Source organism: Dermochelys coriacea, chromosome 1, assembly GCF_009764565.3.
Source record: "Dermochelys coriacea isolate rDerCor1 chromosome 1, rDerCor1.pri.v4, whole genome shotgun sequence".
Classification (NCBI taxonomy): domain Eukaryota; kingdom Metazoa; phylum Chordata; order Testudines; family Dermochelyidae; genus Dermochelys; species Dermochelys coriacea.
In genome coordinates this window covers 213,774,789-213,788,975 of record NC_050068.2, presented here as the reverse complement: position 1 = coordinate 213,788,975, position 14,187 = coordinate 213,774,789, and the positions used below count along the sequence as shown (strand labels likewise).

At 47.9% G+C, this 14,187-nt stretch overlaps 1 protein-coding gene and 1 long non-coding RNA gene across 5 annotated transcripts in view; one reads left to right on the top strand and one right to left on the bottom strand.

Moving 5' to 3' along the window:
* The first annotated feature begins 282 nt into the window (after positions 1–282).
* The window catches only part of LOC119849841, a 35,704-nt gene continuing 21,799 nt past the window's right edge, over positions 283–14,187 (top strand). For 2 of the 4 annotated variants that reach the window (XR_005290602.2, XR_005290601.2), the window contains exons 1-3: positions 283–587; positions 1,126–1,379; positions 13,710–14,011. This is a non-coding gene — a long non-coding RNA (uncharacterized LOC119849841). The other 2 variants (XR_005290603.2, XR_005290605.1) reach the window with 2 other exon arrangements.
* LOC119849840 (killer cell lectin-like receptor subfamily G member 2) lies at positions 5,124–10,675 on the bottom strand. Its single transcript, XM_038387103.2, has 4 exons — positions 10,569–10,675; positions 6,865–7,040; positions 5,665–5,768; positions 5,124–5,348 (listed from the first exon to the last, which is right to left on the bottom strand). Exons 1-4 carry the CDS (start codon positions 10,630–10,632, stop codon positions 5,231–5,233), a joined length of 462 nt encoding a protein of 153 aa, XP_038243031.2. The 5' UTR covers positions 10,633–10,675; the 3' UTR covers positions 5,124–5,230.

Sequence of the window (14,187 nt, the reverse complement as noted above, 5' to 3'; positions counted from 1 at the left end):
ATATGTTAGGAGTGGTTAGTTAAATTTCAGTAGAATGATTGGTTAAGGTATTGCTAAGACTATTACTATATAAATTAGGGGCAAACAGGACGTAAGTTGGGATTCGAAAATAAGGAAAAAGGAACTTGGATTTAAGCTCGCTGGAAGTTCACCCCAATAAACATTGAATTGTTTGCACCTTCGGACTGTGGGTATTGTTGCTCTTTGTTCATGCGAGAAGAACCAGGGAAGCGGGAGAATGAAGGAATAAGCTCTCTAGCAGCTGAGCCCGGACTGTGCTCTTTCTAGCGCATTAGCAAGTGAAAGTGAAAGTGTCAGCAGTGCCACGGGTCTGTTGGAGGTGCCGTGCAGGGGGTCCGCTGCTGGTGCCTGGGCAGAAGGCAGGCTCGGTGCCGACATTCTTCCCGGCACTGGGGCAGAGCACGCAGTTAGCAGCGTGGCTATTTTTAGCTCTGAGGCACTCGGTGCTGCGGAGACTTTCCCGGTAGGGGAGATCGGGTTCCTGCCTCTGAGGTCTGCTGCGGGAGCCGCGGCTGAGGCTTTAGAAAGAGCTGAGGCACCTGCCTGTGGCACTGTCAGCACAGAGGGTAAGGATCTCGCAGGAGACCCTTTACCCTTGTCAGAGTCTCTCCCGGGAGACTGCTGTGCTTCTTGCCTCTGTTCCAAAGAGAGTGAAGCAACGCTCCGCACTGGTTCAGATCTGGCCAAGGAGCATGTAGGAGCGGGTTTAGCTTTCCCCGTCTCTGAAAGCAGCTGCAGGGATGTTTCCATCAGAAGCATTTTCAGCCGCAGGGTCCCTGTTGCGCCGAGCCCTTGACTTGAGGCTCGTACAGTGGAGGCACTTTGTGAGAATGGGGGTTGCCCCAGGCACTTCACACAATGTGAGTGCCCATTGGCCCATGGCATGGAGTCCTGACAGGAAACACACTTTTTGAATCCTGAAGCCCCTGGCATTGTGAACTAGAAATGGCAGGGGAGACCAGGAGACAAGCCTGAAGCGAAAAGGTTTTTTTTTGTTTTTTTTTTAAACTAAGTAACTAACTCTGTAACTATACTAAAGGAAGGGAAACAACTGGGATGTAACGAATAACTATTTCTATATACTTTGTTACTTTTTTCCTACAGAGACCAGGGAAGAGAAGTAGCACTGCCCCGAGTCCCATCTTCAGCCGGGGACAGTAGAGAAGGAACTGGGTGGGATGCGGGACTCAGGAGCTCAGGAAGATTCCAACGAGACGGGAGATACCAACTGAGCACCTGCATCCCGACCAGGCACGAAAATCTCTGATCAACGGTGCCAGGATGCACTGACACCTAGAGTGGAGCACCCACAGGGACAGCACTCAAAGAAGAATTTCAGATATCAGGATCAAAGTAAGGTATTTATAAAGCATTTAGCACATTTCTATCTAAGCACCAGCCAACATGGAGTAATCCATTTGGGAGTGTCAGATCTGTCTGTCTCTTATGATGGGTAGCAGTAATGCAGTAGAAAATATTGATAATATTCAGGAACCGCCAGGTAGACATGCTCACATTACATTCTAGAGGCAGCTTCATGCAGATTTGTATAGCACCCACCCACTGCCCCTTCAGAGCTTTTCTAACTCTTTATCCATCTTACTGCTCATAGGCTCTGGAGTGATGTATTCTCTCCTTTCTGTCCTACCTCACTTGTTTAACAATTCTCTCCTTTAAGCCCTCCAGGCTCCTTCTTCCTGTCTGCAGCACCCACTAGCCATGGTTGTAAATTTTGCTACAGCAGCAGCTACTGCACTGGCCTTTGGCATTGCCACTTCTCTCTGACTGCACCTGATCACTTCCCACTGGGTTCAGGGGAGCACAGCAGTAGTGCTCAGGATCTCTCCAGTGATAGGAGCAGCTGGGCCTAGCTCGCTTTCCAGCTTCACTTCTCTGAACCCTGTCGATGCCTCCGCTGGCACCCTTTCCTAGTGAACCACATCCCAGCTAGAAGAGCCAAACACTGTCCTACACAGGTTTCAAACTATATTACAAAGAGCTTCCCCACCCCATAGGCAAGGGCACTTCTTCAGAGGGCTCCTGAACTAGTTCCCCACCATAGTAGATCACTAACTAACTGAATGCATCCGACGAAGTGAGCTGTAGCTCACGAAAGCTTATGCTCAAATAAATTAGTTAGTCTTTAAGGTGCCACAAGTACTCCTTTTCACTAACTCTCTCTGACTCTTTCTCTTCCGCATGCTGGGATTTTGGTACTGGCTCAAAGGGAAGTGGGTCTCCAGATGCCTCCTTCCATTTCTCTTCCCCTTCTGTTAATGTTAGGCTTAAGTATAACACCCAAGGATCTGAGGTCCTTCCACACTGGCCCTTGCTCCTCATTACACACCCTACCCCATCTAATAATTCAGATCCTTCTGTCCCTGCTATGGAATCCTTTGTACAAATGCCTGAACAGTCACAACATGGCGGGGGAAAAAATTTAGTTACTTTCTTCCCAGTGGAGATGAGTTCTTCCCATTGACAGTCAGCCTACTACTAGGCTTGGAAGGATTTGATTTAAATTGTTGTCAGCAAACATCAATTTCACCTAAAACAGAAATCAATGAAAAAAATATCCATTGATTGTAATCGATGTGCACTAGCTCCTATGCTCCTAGTGCCCGCAAGGATCCAGTATCCTGAGCCCACAGCCATGTATCCTTGGCCCCACTTATGCACTCACTCAAAGGCCAGGAACATGGTAGACTGTCCACCTCCCCGAGGCTGGAGTCGTTCAGCAGCAGGGAGTCCTCACCACAGCTGGGGACTCCTCTTCAGCCAGGACTGTGATGGTCTCTGCTCCGACAGGCCAGGATTGCAAACTCCTCTGCATTTTGTACCCACACGGATTCAGTATTCTTGAGCCTGCAGCCATGTAAGGAGCACCCTGCAACCCTGCTGACTCATTCACCAGCTGGGAGTATGGGGCATCATTTGCTGCCCCTGAGCCAGAGCTGTTCAGCAACAGGATGGCCAGGGACTCCTCTGCTGGCTCTAGCAAATAATTATGCATTTCAGTACCTGTAACAAAAGGCCCACAATTTTCTTTTTAAGCTCAAGCCTCGTAGCTGTGGGATCTGAAGACTTTTTTGGGAAAAATTCTCTGATTTCCACTCTTGAATTAGGCTTGTTAAAAATAAATGAAGCTTTACCATTTGGAATCTCAACATCTAGTGTCATTAACTTATTGTGTGCTACACACCCTTAATTTCCCACAACTATGAAAATTCAAATAAAAATTGAAAAAATGCTTACATTCCATAATTTTGGGCAACCAAGAATAGATAAAAATCCTTAAAAAAAATAAAAATTGATATTGTCAAAATGTCAAAAACATAAAAATTGAATTCTGCCAGGCCTCTCTGGCGCAGTCTGGAGTGATTTCAAATCATTTGATTTTTAAAGAAGTGATTTAATTTAACTGATACTTTGTAACACTAATAGAAACATTTGTACTTTGCCGAGTTGAGATGAAAATTTATAATAAAGCAAATAATAAATAATGTGGATTTGTTTTTCTAATTGGCAGTATTGGTAGGGAGTCAATAGAATTTTACAAAATTGCTAAGAGGCAAAACAAAATATTGACAATTAAGGCCATAATCTTGAAAACACATAATCAGGTAATTTTACTCACATGAATAGTCTGCCATAATTAAGATTACCATAGCAGTTAAAGTTCATAGATTCATAGAGTTTAAGGCCAGAATGGACCACTAGGCTCTAAACTAGTCTGACCACCTGTATGTCAGAAGCCCTTAACTTTCATCCTGTTATCCCTGTATTGAGCTTGATAACTTATATTTGACTAAAGCATGTCTTTCATAAAGGCATCCAGTCTTGATTAACTTCCAATACGTTATCAAAGCTATTGTGAACTTTTTTCTGAACACAAGCCTGCATCTTCAAAAATAGCCATCTGAAGTTAGGCTCCTAAACCCGTATTTAGGAACCCAAGGTTTTTTTGTCCTTCCCCGCCCCAAAAGTTACCTAAGTGACTTCAGAGCACAAGTCCTATTGACTTCAAATAGCAAACATTGATGAAAGAGAATAGCTTAGCCAACGTTTTTCAGTTTTCTTGATTTGCAGAAGTTGAGTATCCTGGAGAGTGGTGTTGATTGCTACTTGCTTTTTCCCCACAGCAAGGATGTTAATGTGGTCCTGGACTTGTCAGCAATGAACAGCATTTAAAGTGTGAAACTACTTAGTAGAATTTCAAATTTTGCACACATACATTTTTTGTCTATTAAGAATTAGGAAACTAAAGAGTCAAGTACAAAACATCACTTTAGTTTATCGTCTTAAGTGCTTAACTGGTAAAGAGAAAATCTGAGTTAAAATAAACATTTTAAAAAATCATTTTTTTACATTTAAACATTTTTACTAGGGCTGTCAAGCCATTAAAAAAATTGTACAATTAGTCACTGTTAATAAAAGAATACAATTTATTTAAATATTTTAGGATGTTTTTACATCTTCTAATATATTGATTTTCATTACTATACAGAATACAAAGGGTACAGTGCTCACTTTATTTTTATTACAAATATTTATACTGTAAAAAACAAAAGAAATACTATTTTTCAATTCACCTAACACAAGTACTGTAGTGCAATCTTTCTCAAGAAAGCCCAATTGACAAATGTAGAATTACGTACAAAAAATAGGTTTCAGAGTAGTAGCCATGTTAGTCTGTATTCGCAAAAAGAAAAGGAGTGCTTGTGGCACCTTAGAGACTAACAAATTTATTTGAGCATAAGCTTTGCATCCAATGAAGTGAGCTGTAGCTCACGAAAGCTTATGGTCAAATAAATTTGTTAGTCTCTAAGGTGCCACAAGTACTCCTTTTCTTTGTACAAAAAATAATTGCATTCAAAAATAAAATAATGTAAAACTTTAGAACCTACAGTTCTACTCAGTCCTACTTCTTGTTCAGCCAATGACTCAGACAAATAAGTTTGTTAACATTTTCAGGAGATAATGCTGCCCACTTCTTGTTTACAATGTCGCCTGAAAGAGAGAACAGGTGTTTGCATGGTACTTCTGTAGTTCGCATTGCAAGGTATTTACATGCCAGATATGCTAAACATTTGTTTGCCCCTTCATGCTTCAGCCACCATTCCAGAGGACATGCTTCCAACACAGCATAGAAAACATATTTCATTTGCAACTTGCATCAAACAAACCTTTCACTGCTGATTGAGAAAATTCATCTGGACTCTTTGATACAGATCCAGTATCTTAGAGATGTGCAGTCTACAGTAGCAATTTGCTTCATGCTAAGGAAAGCACAGTTCAAGTTTTGGCCATCATTTTCCAACTGAATTCTGGAGAGGATGAAAACATGGAAATAAAGTTGATTCCATTGTGAATCTGGCATTTCAAATAAGGAACAGGTCCACCAATAGGCTCTACCCTCCTTCACATGTCCATACACAGACCTCACCACAAATCAAAACTAACCAGCAACCACAACATAGTCTTTTGGTCAATAGATTTGCAAAACAATCAACTTTCAACAAGATTCCATGCAGACACTTCCTCAACTCTGCTTTGGAAGCAACTTAAATGTTTTTTCTGGGTTTGATCAGTTGGGTATGCCGATATCAGCCACACCTGCCAGTCACAGCTGAAATAACTTACATGGTATTAGTAAATGGAGATCCATCCACCCACTGCCATCCCTTTTCTCCTTTGCTTAGCCCAAGCCAGTAATCCTCATTTCCTTTATAAGAGTTAATAGTCTCCTGTAATGGGGGGGAAAAGCATATTCTTATTAGTACCGATTATGCTCTATAGATTTAGACTATGAATAGGATAGTGGATATAGTAGGGTGCATTCTTGGAGCTAACTCTGCTAATGGTGAGAATGGGCAGCAGGGACCGCTGGTCTCCGCCTTCCACCTCTGCTGCTCCTGTAGATAGTGCTGTTCCATAGACCAACATGGGAAAGAATGAAAGTGACATGGTTTGGAAGTGCTGTGGGAGGAGGGCAACGGTGTCCAGAGGAAGTGGGGAGATGTGGCAGACAGGACAGATGCTCAGGAAGAGACTGAAAAGTAGAGGCAGCTAGTTACATTTGTCTAAACCTGTTAGGGCCAGTGGTGTTGCCAAGGTGTTAGCAAGAGCATGGTTTGGCCTGCAGAAAGATGTAGAGCCCAGGGAAGTTTTTTGGGCTGATAGGCAGAACAAACATTTTGTAGATACTGAGAGACAATAACCATGGAGACCAGGTTAGGTATTTTTACTGTCACTCTTCAAGACAGAACTGCACTTTAGAAAGGGACCGTCATGGTAAACCCCATAACATTATTTTTCAAACTTTAAGATGGTATGGTTCAGGCATCAGGATACCATCTAACCTCTAGCTCGCACATGTAAATCCAGGACAGATCACCCAAAGTGAGCAGAAGTTACCATTTATCTGCTTGGTGGCCTAATGGAATACTTTTTATGGACCTCTGTCCACTTCAGAAAGACAGGCTGCCCGCATTACCAAATACACTACCACCAGAATTGGCACCATGGTAGTCTCAGCAGAGAAGCCAAGGAGTGCCTGCATAGAGAGCACGTATGGGTATGTTCCTGCTAGCATTAGACTGAACTTTACTATGAAATTCCACAGCAAGATTCCACAACAGGTAGGGTTTTGAAAGTTATATTTTCGAGTGTTCAATTTTCAAATAATCTGACCAGTCCCTTATTTTCAAGAATCTTGTCCTTCCCGCACCAATGCCCACCATCTGCAGCCCCATCTATGTCTACACAAGTGATCCAGCCATATTATGTAATTCCATGAAGATCTTTGCTAGGAGAGAGTCAAATGTAATTTCTTATTCTCACCAGGTGTGATGGTTCTTTTATCACAGCAAGTGTGGCATTATGGGAACTGCAAAACTCCTTACTGGCATCCCAGTCCTGGGTTTCTTTGGAAAAATAGTAACATTGCCCTGTGAACCACATCCAGCCTCCTGGGCAGGGTATGCACTTTCCAGTCACAGCAGGGAGATGCTCTATGGCTAGCAAACAGAAAAGAATCAGCAGAAGTTTTCTTTTTCTTTTTTTTTTTTTTTGGGGGGAGGGGGAATTGTGTATTGAACACTGTGTTAAAATTGTAAGTGGTCACTTTAAATCTCAGGAGGGGGGTTTCCTAGTCTTGATTGCAAGCAGGGAGCTCTTTAGGGAAGTGTGCAATCTGAGCCTAGCAGCAGTCAGTCTAAAGCCAGCCAGCCTAAAGTGGGACGAGTTGTGCTCAGGGCTGGTGGCTTGAACATTTGAGTTCTATTCCTAGCTTTACCTGTCTATTTTTAAGTCTTTGTGTCTGAGAAATAGGGATAAATACCTTTCCTTGTCTCACAGAAGTAAGGTGAGGATTAATTATGTTTGTACATGAAGTGCTAATTACACTACAAGGAGGAATATCTTGCAATTTATAGTTGAAAGACAAAGAAATTCCTTATGAAAAGGCTGGAATAGTTCCAACCCTTTGTGTAGTCTGAAATGCTGATCACCATTTTCAATTAACTTCCCCCCCCCGCCGCCCCCCCAGTCCCCATGCACACTCTTCCCTCCCAGAGATAAGGCTGAAGACGAAAACATTATGCTTGTGAAAAAGGCTAATATCATACTGGGGCCTATTAACGGCAGTGTCATGTAAGACAAAGGGCATAACTGTCCCACTCTACTCAACGCCAGTAAGGCCTCAACTGGAGTACTGGTGTCCAGTTCTGGGTGCCACACGGGAAAGACATGGACAACTTGGAGAGAGTCCAGAGGAGAGCAACAAAAAATGATAAAAGGTTTAGAAAACTTGACCTATGAGGAAAGGTTGAAAAACTGAGCATATTTGGTCTTGAGAAAAGAAGACTGAGTGGAGACCTGATAACAGTCTTCAACAAATATGTTAAAGAGGACTGTGGCCAATTGTTCAACATGTCTACTGATGGTAGTGAAACCCACACACCTCCTGGGAGTGGTGTTCTGTCCCATCTAGTGGAACCGAAACCACTTAGAGAGAGAGAGATTAATGAGTTTGCTCTACAGCAGGAGTCTCAAACACGTGGCCCGCAAAGTTATTTTCTGAGGCCCACCATAGCTTCCTTCCTCCCCCGAGCGCACCACATCCCCGCTTCTCCGTCTACCTCCCAGCACTTGGGACTTTCCACGAGGGAGGGGGGAGGAACGGGGATACGGTGCGCTCAGGGGGGGAGGCGGGGATTTGGGGAAGGGGTTGGAATAGGGGCAGGGAGGGGGCAGAGACTTTGGGGAAGGGGTTGGAATGGGGGCAGGGAAGGGGTGGATGAAGGCGAGGGCAGAGGTGGGGCTTTTGTATCTTTGTATGAAAATGTGTCAGTGATATAGCCCTTGGGCCAATGTACTAGTCCTCATGTGGCCCTCGTGGTGATTTGAGTTTGAGATCCCTGCTCTACAGCCTTATCTAGGAGCCATATGGCTTTTAGGTCATGCAGTAGAAGCTCATGCACTGAGCTCCAAAGGCCTCACGTCTGATCCCGCCCGCCAACGACCGGGGTCTGTCGGCATTACAATAGGACAAAAAGTAATGGTCTTAGTCTGAAGCAACGGAGATTTAGGTTAGCTGTTAGGAAAATCTTTCCAACTAGAAGGGTAGTTATGGTCTGGAATAGGCTTGCAAGGGAGGTTGTAGAATCCCCATCATTGCAGATTTTAAGGAACAGGCTGGACAAACAAGTTATACAAACACCTGCTCAGGGATGGTCTAGGTTTACTGGACTTGACTTCTGAAGGTTCCTTCCAGCCCTACATATCTACGATTAATTTTAGAAATAACCAACTCTGAGTTTGCCAGCAGCAGGTGATGGACATTAAAAATTATGACTGAGTCTCAAGGATCTAAATCAGCAGTCCCCAAACTTTGAGGGTTGCGCACCCCCCCTCCCCCTTGAACTAGGCCTGGGATTGGGGCCGCGACTCCGGCAGCGGGGGGACAGGACACAGACAGGGGTAAGGGGGCCAAGGCTGGGGCTGCAGCTGGGGTGGTGCTAGGAGTGGGGCCGTGGCCAGGGGCTGAGGGTGGAGCCGCAGCCAGGCTGCAGTGAGGGCCTGCAGCCAGGTGCGGCTCCGCTCCTGGCCTCGCCCCCACCGTTGGCCCCAGGCAGGGAATAGAGCCGCAGTCAGCGGACAAAGCTGGGGGCTGGCCTGGGACCGGGAACGGAGCTACACCGAGGTGGGGATGGGGCCAGGAGCTGGGGCCGCAACTGGAGGTGGGACCGGAGCAGAGCTGGGGGTGGGGAGGAGCTGGGTGGAGCTCCCTTCCCGCCCCTTCTGAGGCCAGGCCCCCCCGGACATTCCTCCATGCCCCTTAGGGGGGTGAGCCCCACAATTTGGGGACCTCTGATCTAAACTCACTTGAAAACCCCATGCACTCAATTCATTGCCCTGCACCTTGTATAGTCATTTAGAGCAATGGTTTCAAACTTTTTTTCTGGCAACCCAGCTGAAGAAAACTGGTGATGCCCATGATCCAACGAATCTGGGGATGAGGGGTTTGGGAGGGTCTCAGGGCTGGGATACAGGGTTAGGGTGCAGGGGTGAGGGCTGCAGGGTGGGGCTGGGAATAAGGGGTTAGGGTATAGGAGGGGGCTCTGGGCTGGGGAAGGGGGTTGGGGTGAGGGAGGAGGTAAGGGCTCTGGCCTGGGGGTGCAGGCTCTGGGGTGGGGCCAGGCATAAGGGGTTTGGGGTGTAGGAGGGGGCTCTGGGATTTGGGGGGGAGCGCCTCAGTACTGGGGCACAGGCTTACCTCAGGTGGCTCCCAGTCAGCAGCGCAGCGGTGGTGCTAAGGCAGGCTTCCTGCCTCTCCCGGCACTGCGGACCATGGTTCCTGGCCAAAGGGAGTGCGAAGCCAGTGCTCGGGCAGCACGCGGAGCCCTGTTGTCACCCCACCTAGGAGCCGGACCTGCTGCTGGCTGCTTCTGGGGTGCAGCGCGGAGCCAGGACAGGTAGGGACTAGCCTGCCTTAGCCTAGCAGCACCGCTGACGGGACTTTTAATGGCCCGGTCGCTGGTGCTGACCATCGGTGCCGCAACCCAGTGCCTTACATTCCACAACCCAGTAACGAGTTGCGACCCGCAGTTTGAAAACCACTGATTTAGAGCAGTGTAAAACGTTACCATGTTGATTTGATAGTGTTCTATATATACCTTGCATTAAAGCAAGTGACTTACACCAGATACAGGGCAACAGACTAGAAACATGGGAGCCTCTATGCTTTCTGGTTTTGAAGCCTTGAAAAAGTGAATCCGGTATAACTGAAGTTCTCTCCTGAACAATGATGGATGGATTAATTATTTTTTAAAATGAAAGCTTACATTCTGAAGCATGCCTGGGGCAACCTATATATTTGCTACAAATATTTGTCATTGGATCATGGCAAAGTTAGAAATTATTACAACTAGCAATGTTAATGAATCAAGAATTAATGCATTAGTAAGCTTTAAAAGTAGTTTGTATGAGTTTTGTGGCAATGCATTTCCAGGAGAGCCTTTCCTCTTCAGTCTTAAAGCATTTACCTCTGAGATCCAGGGTGATTTTAACCAATAAGATTGTAACCAAGATGACTGTAACCATAGCCATACAGGCTAGACCTCTCCAGATCCAGATGTTTGAACACAGCTCTGAAACTAAGAAAAGTTACGTAAGTGCACATAAAAATTACATGGAAAATAAAAGTACATTGGTACTTCTGCTTCTAGCCTAAAGCAGGCAAAGCATAGAACATTATGGGAAAATAAAAACCAATACTTAAAGGAAGCGTTGGGTTTAATTTGGCTTAACATGCATCCGATGAAGTGAGCTGTAGCTCACGAAAGCTTATGCTCTAATAAATTTGTTAGTCTCTAAGGTGCCACAAGTCCTCCTTTTCCATTTAGGTTTAGAGTTAGACTGAAATCCGTTTGAACTAGCACAGAAATGACACCATTAACTGAAAAATTTCCTCTGGTATTTGCAATGCACTATTGTATTGGGACACATGAGAACCTGGAGGGGAAATTAATAGTCTATTACCAGACTGAGCGACCAGACAGCATACAGCGGAGTCAGATTTCTAAGATGTTCTCCTCTTTAGCAGCCAATAACCCAAGCAGTGAATAATTCCTGAAATATAATTTATCTAGACCAAATGAATGTACGATACTGTTCGGTTTCGGTGGTGATTATGCTAACTGCTAACAGCCCTCTTCTTACCGAGGCCAGGCGTCCTTTGCCCGGTGCCTGACTGGGGAAAACGGTCCCCAAACTACCGCCTCGAGAACTGGCTCTTCGTGACACCGGCTCCTGTTTTTCGTTTGCTGCAGTGCGGGGCACAGCACGGGCCGGGGGCTGGCGGGCTGGGACCGGGGTCAGGGAACCGCAGCGCTACAGGGAGCCTGTGGCCCGGGGGAAGCTGCCCTAGGCGCTGTCACCGGCCGGTGCCGGGCGCTGCAGACCCCCAGAGCCCGGGCGTGGCGGGCCGGGCTGGGGCCCAGACAGCGGCTACGGCTTCCCTGCGGCAGCGAGTCTCGCCGGGGCCCGGGACGCTCCCCCAGGGGCTGCCTCCTGCAGGGAGCCCGGCCCGCCCTTGCCCTGCTCCCGGCAGGAAGATGCCAGCAACTCCCGGGCGAATCCCCCCAGCCCTGCTGCTCTCACCGCGCTGGAGCCAGCAGCTCTTCCGCGGGTCTCCCCGCTCCCAGTGGTCCGGTGGGAGCCCCGGGCCAGGCAGAGCCGCTTCCCCTGCCGGGCCCGAGTCAGTCCCGGAATCGGCCTCCTCCCGTGCCAGCAAGCGGCATGGAAGCGAACCCAGGCGCCCCATCGCCTCCTGCTGCGGCGCCAGCCCTGTCGCCGTTTCCCGCCCGCGCCCTCAGGCAAATCTCCCGCCCAGGATCACTCCAAACGATTGGCCGCTGTTGGTTGGCGGGGCAGCCCCCGGGCCCAGCTCGGGCAGCCCTGGAGTAGCCGCACCAGCCCCTGCAGCGGTGGAAGTCAGGGAGGTCCCGCAAAGTCATGGAATCCCTGACTTCTGGGAAAGTCTCCCAGCCTTAAACGATACAGCGGCTCCGTCCCCGGCGCACCCGCCCTCGCAGCCCAGCCTGGCTCCTGAGATCGTTTAAAAAGCGGTGTAACTAGCTTTCCTGTGCTCCTTGCCTTTCCTCTTGTTAACAGGGTGACTCTGTCTACCCGGCTGCCAGTTCGGGGCAGGGCTGCAGGCTAATTCACTCATATGCTAATAGAAAGCAAAGAAGTGTCAAAAGGTCTTGTCTTTTAATCAGGCCAATTCAGTGGTGTGTTAGTTTAGTTCAAAGGCAATGTTAATGGTATTGTCCTCACTTATCTATATGTAAGGGGACTGTTGCCCCCTTACTAACATTCAGTGGGGGTGTTTTAGTTGCTAGCTCCCAATACTAAAAAGGGGGAAGGGTCGATGGGGAATCAGGACCCTGAGACTGACAGCCCCCAGGAACAATGGGGAGAGGCCAATGCTCCAGGTCAGCCTGAATGACACCAGGGGCAGGCTAATCAGGGAGTCAGGAGGCCAGGGAGGTCCCGTCCTCTGCGTGAGCTGGAATTGCCTGGGTCAGATAGAGTGGGGCCGAGCTAAGGAGAAAGCAGGGGTCCGAGCTGAGCTGGGGGGCAGAGCTGTGCCAGATCCAGAGGGACCAGAAAAGCAGCCCAGAGAGAGCAGACCCTGTCCTGGGAGCAGAGCTGCAGCCCCAAAGCCAGAGGGGCCAGAAAAGCAGCCCATGAAGCAGGGCAGTGCTGGGAGCAGAGTCACAGAAGCAGCCTGCAGAGCAGACCTATCTTGGAAGCAGAGCTGTAGCAGCCAGAGCCAGAGGGGCCAAAGAAGCAGCCCAGGGAGCTGGAGGCAGAGCAGCAGCAGCAGTGCTGAGGCAGAGTGGTGGAGCTGGGGCTGGAGCAGTCTGGAGCTGAGTGCGGTGAGCAGCTGGGTAGATCGAGGGGGACCCTGGGCAGCAGGCCCAGCACAGAGAGATGCCTCAGCCAAGAGGCTCTGCAGGCCAGGCTTGGACCGTAACCCCGACAGGGCGGGGGCGACACTAGGAAGAAGGGTCCTACCACTTAGAGCCTGAGTCCGTGTGGCCACCACCAGAGCAAGTGTCCAACCCACAGCATCCCTGCAGCACAGCCAGGGCCTGAGAAGAAGGCCTGGGACTTGCAAGGAACAGACTGAACTGCCCTGATATTCCAGAGACACTGTTTGTGATGTTCCCTGCCACAGAGCGGGGTGATGTTTCCTTTAACCTTTCCCATTATTACTTATTCCTTTTAAAATTAATTGTTGAATAAATAACTTGCATTTGTAATGATCAGTGGGTCAGAGAAGTGCCCAGTGCAGAGAGAATACCCCGGAGTGGGGACACCGTAGCCCCTGTCCTAGGTGACTACAGGAGGGTTGGAGGTTGAGCCCCCCAGGAATCCTGGGCCTAGCCTTGTTGGGGTTACGAGGACTCTGCCAGACAAGAGAGTGAAAGGGGAGTCCTCAAGGGCAGGGAGACCATTGGGTAAAGGAAGTGGGAGCGAGGACTCGGATCCTTTCGCTAGCCCACTTCACCGGGGTAGTGCAGAAGCCAGGAAAGTTCCCCACAAGAGCGGGACTATTCACCCGCTTACATGCAGCTGCTCTGTGAATACCAAAAGTAATCTGGTATTTCTTTCAGTGGCACACAGCAGTTCAGCAACTCTGATTCCTGTTCAGATTCGAAGCTTGTGATACACTGCATGATCATCCACGATGTGTTAATAACAGTTACTACAACAGTCGAGAGCAGTGCGGGATCGATCCTCTCACACGGAGATGGCAGGCGTACAATAAATAGGGGCCATTGAAAAATGCTGTGAAACGCAGTTGGAAGACTACAGAATTCTGGGACAGAAAATAATGCATCATGGGATGTTGAGCCCACACCAAGATTTGCTGTGATCCATTTCGCCTTCCCAAAAGTCCTAGCTGCAGAAAGTGGTAAGTAGCACAGTGGGATAACTACCCACAGTGCACTGTTCTCATTGTCGATGCTAGAGCACCAAGTATGGATGTGCTCTGCCGATAGAGGGAATATAGCCACTGTCCTATTTAATGTCAAATGGGTGCTTCAGAAACTCAGCTTTGGTTTTGAACAAAATTGTGTTTTTAGCCTG

Coding starts and splice junctions, on each gene's coding strand:
- LOC119849840 (XM_038387103.2), bottom strand. CDS start 10,632: ATGGCTATGGTTACAGTCATCTTGGTTACAATCTTATTGGTTAAAATC. Junction 7,041..10,568: donor AATCACCCTGGATCTCAGAG/GTAAATGCTTTA, acceptor TCTGTTTGCTAG/CCATAGAGCATCTCCCTGCT. Junction 5,349..5,664: donor TCTCCATTTACTAATACCAT/GTAAGTTATTTC, acceptor CATCCTCTCCAG/AATTCAGTTGGAAAATGATG.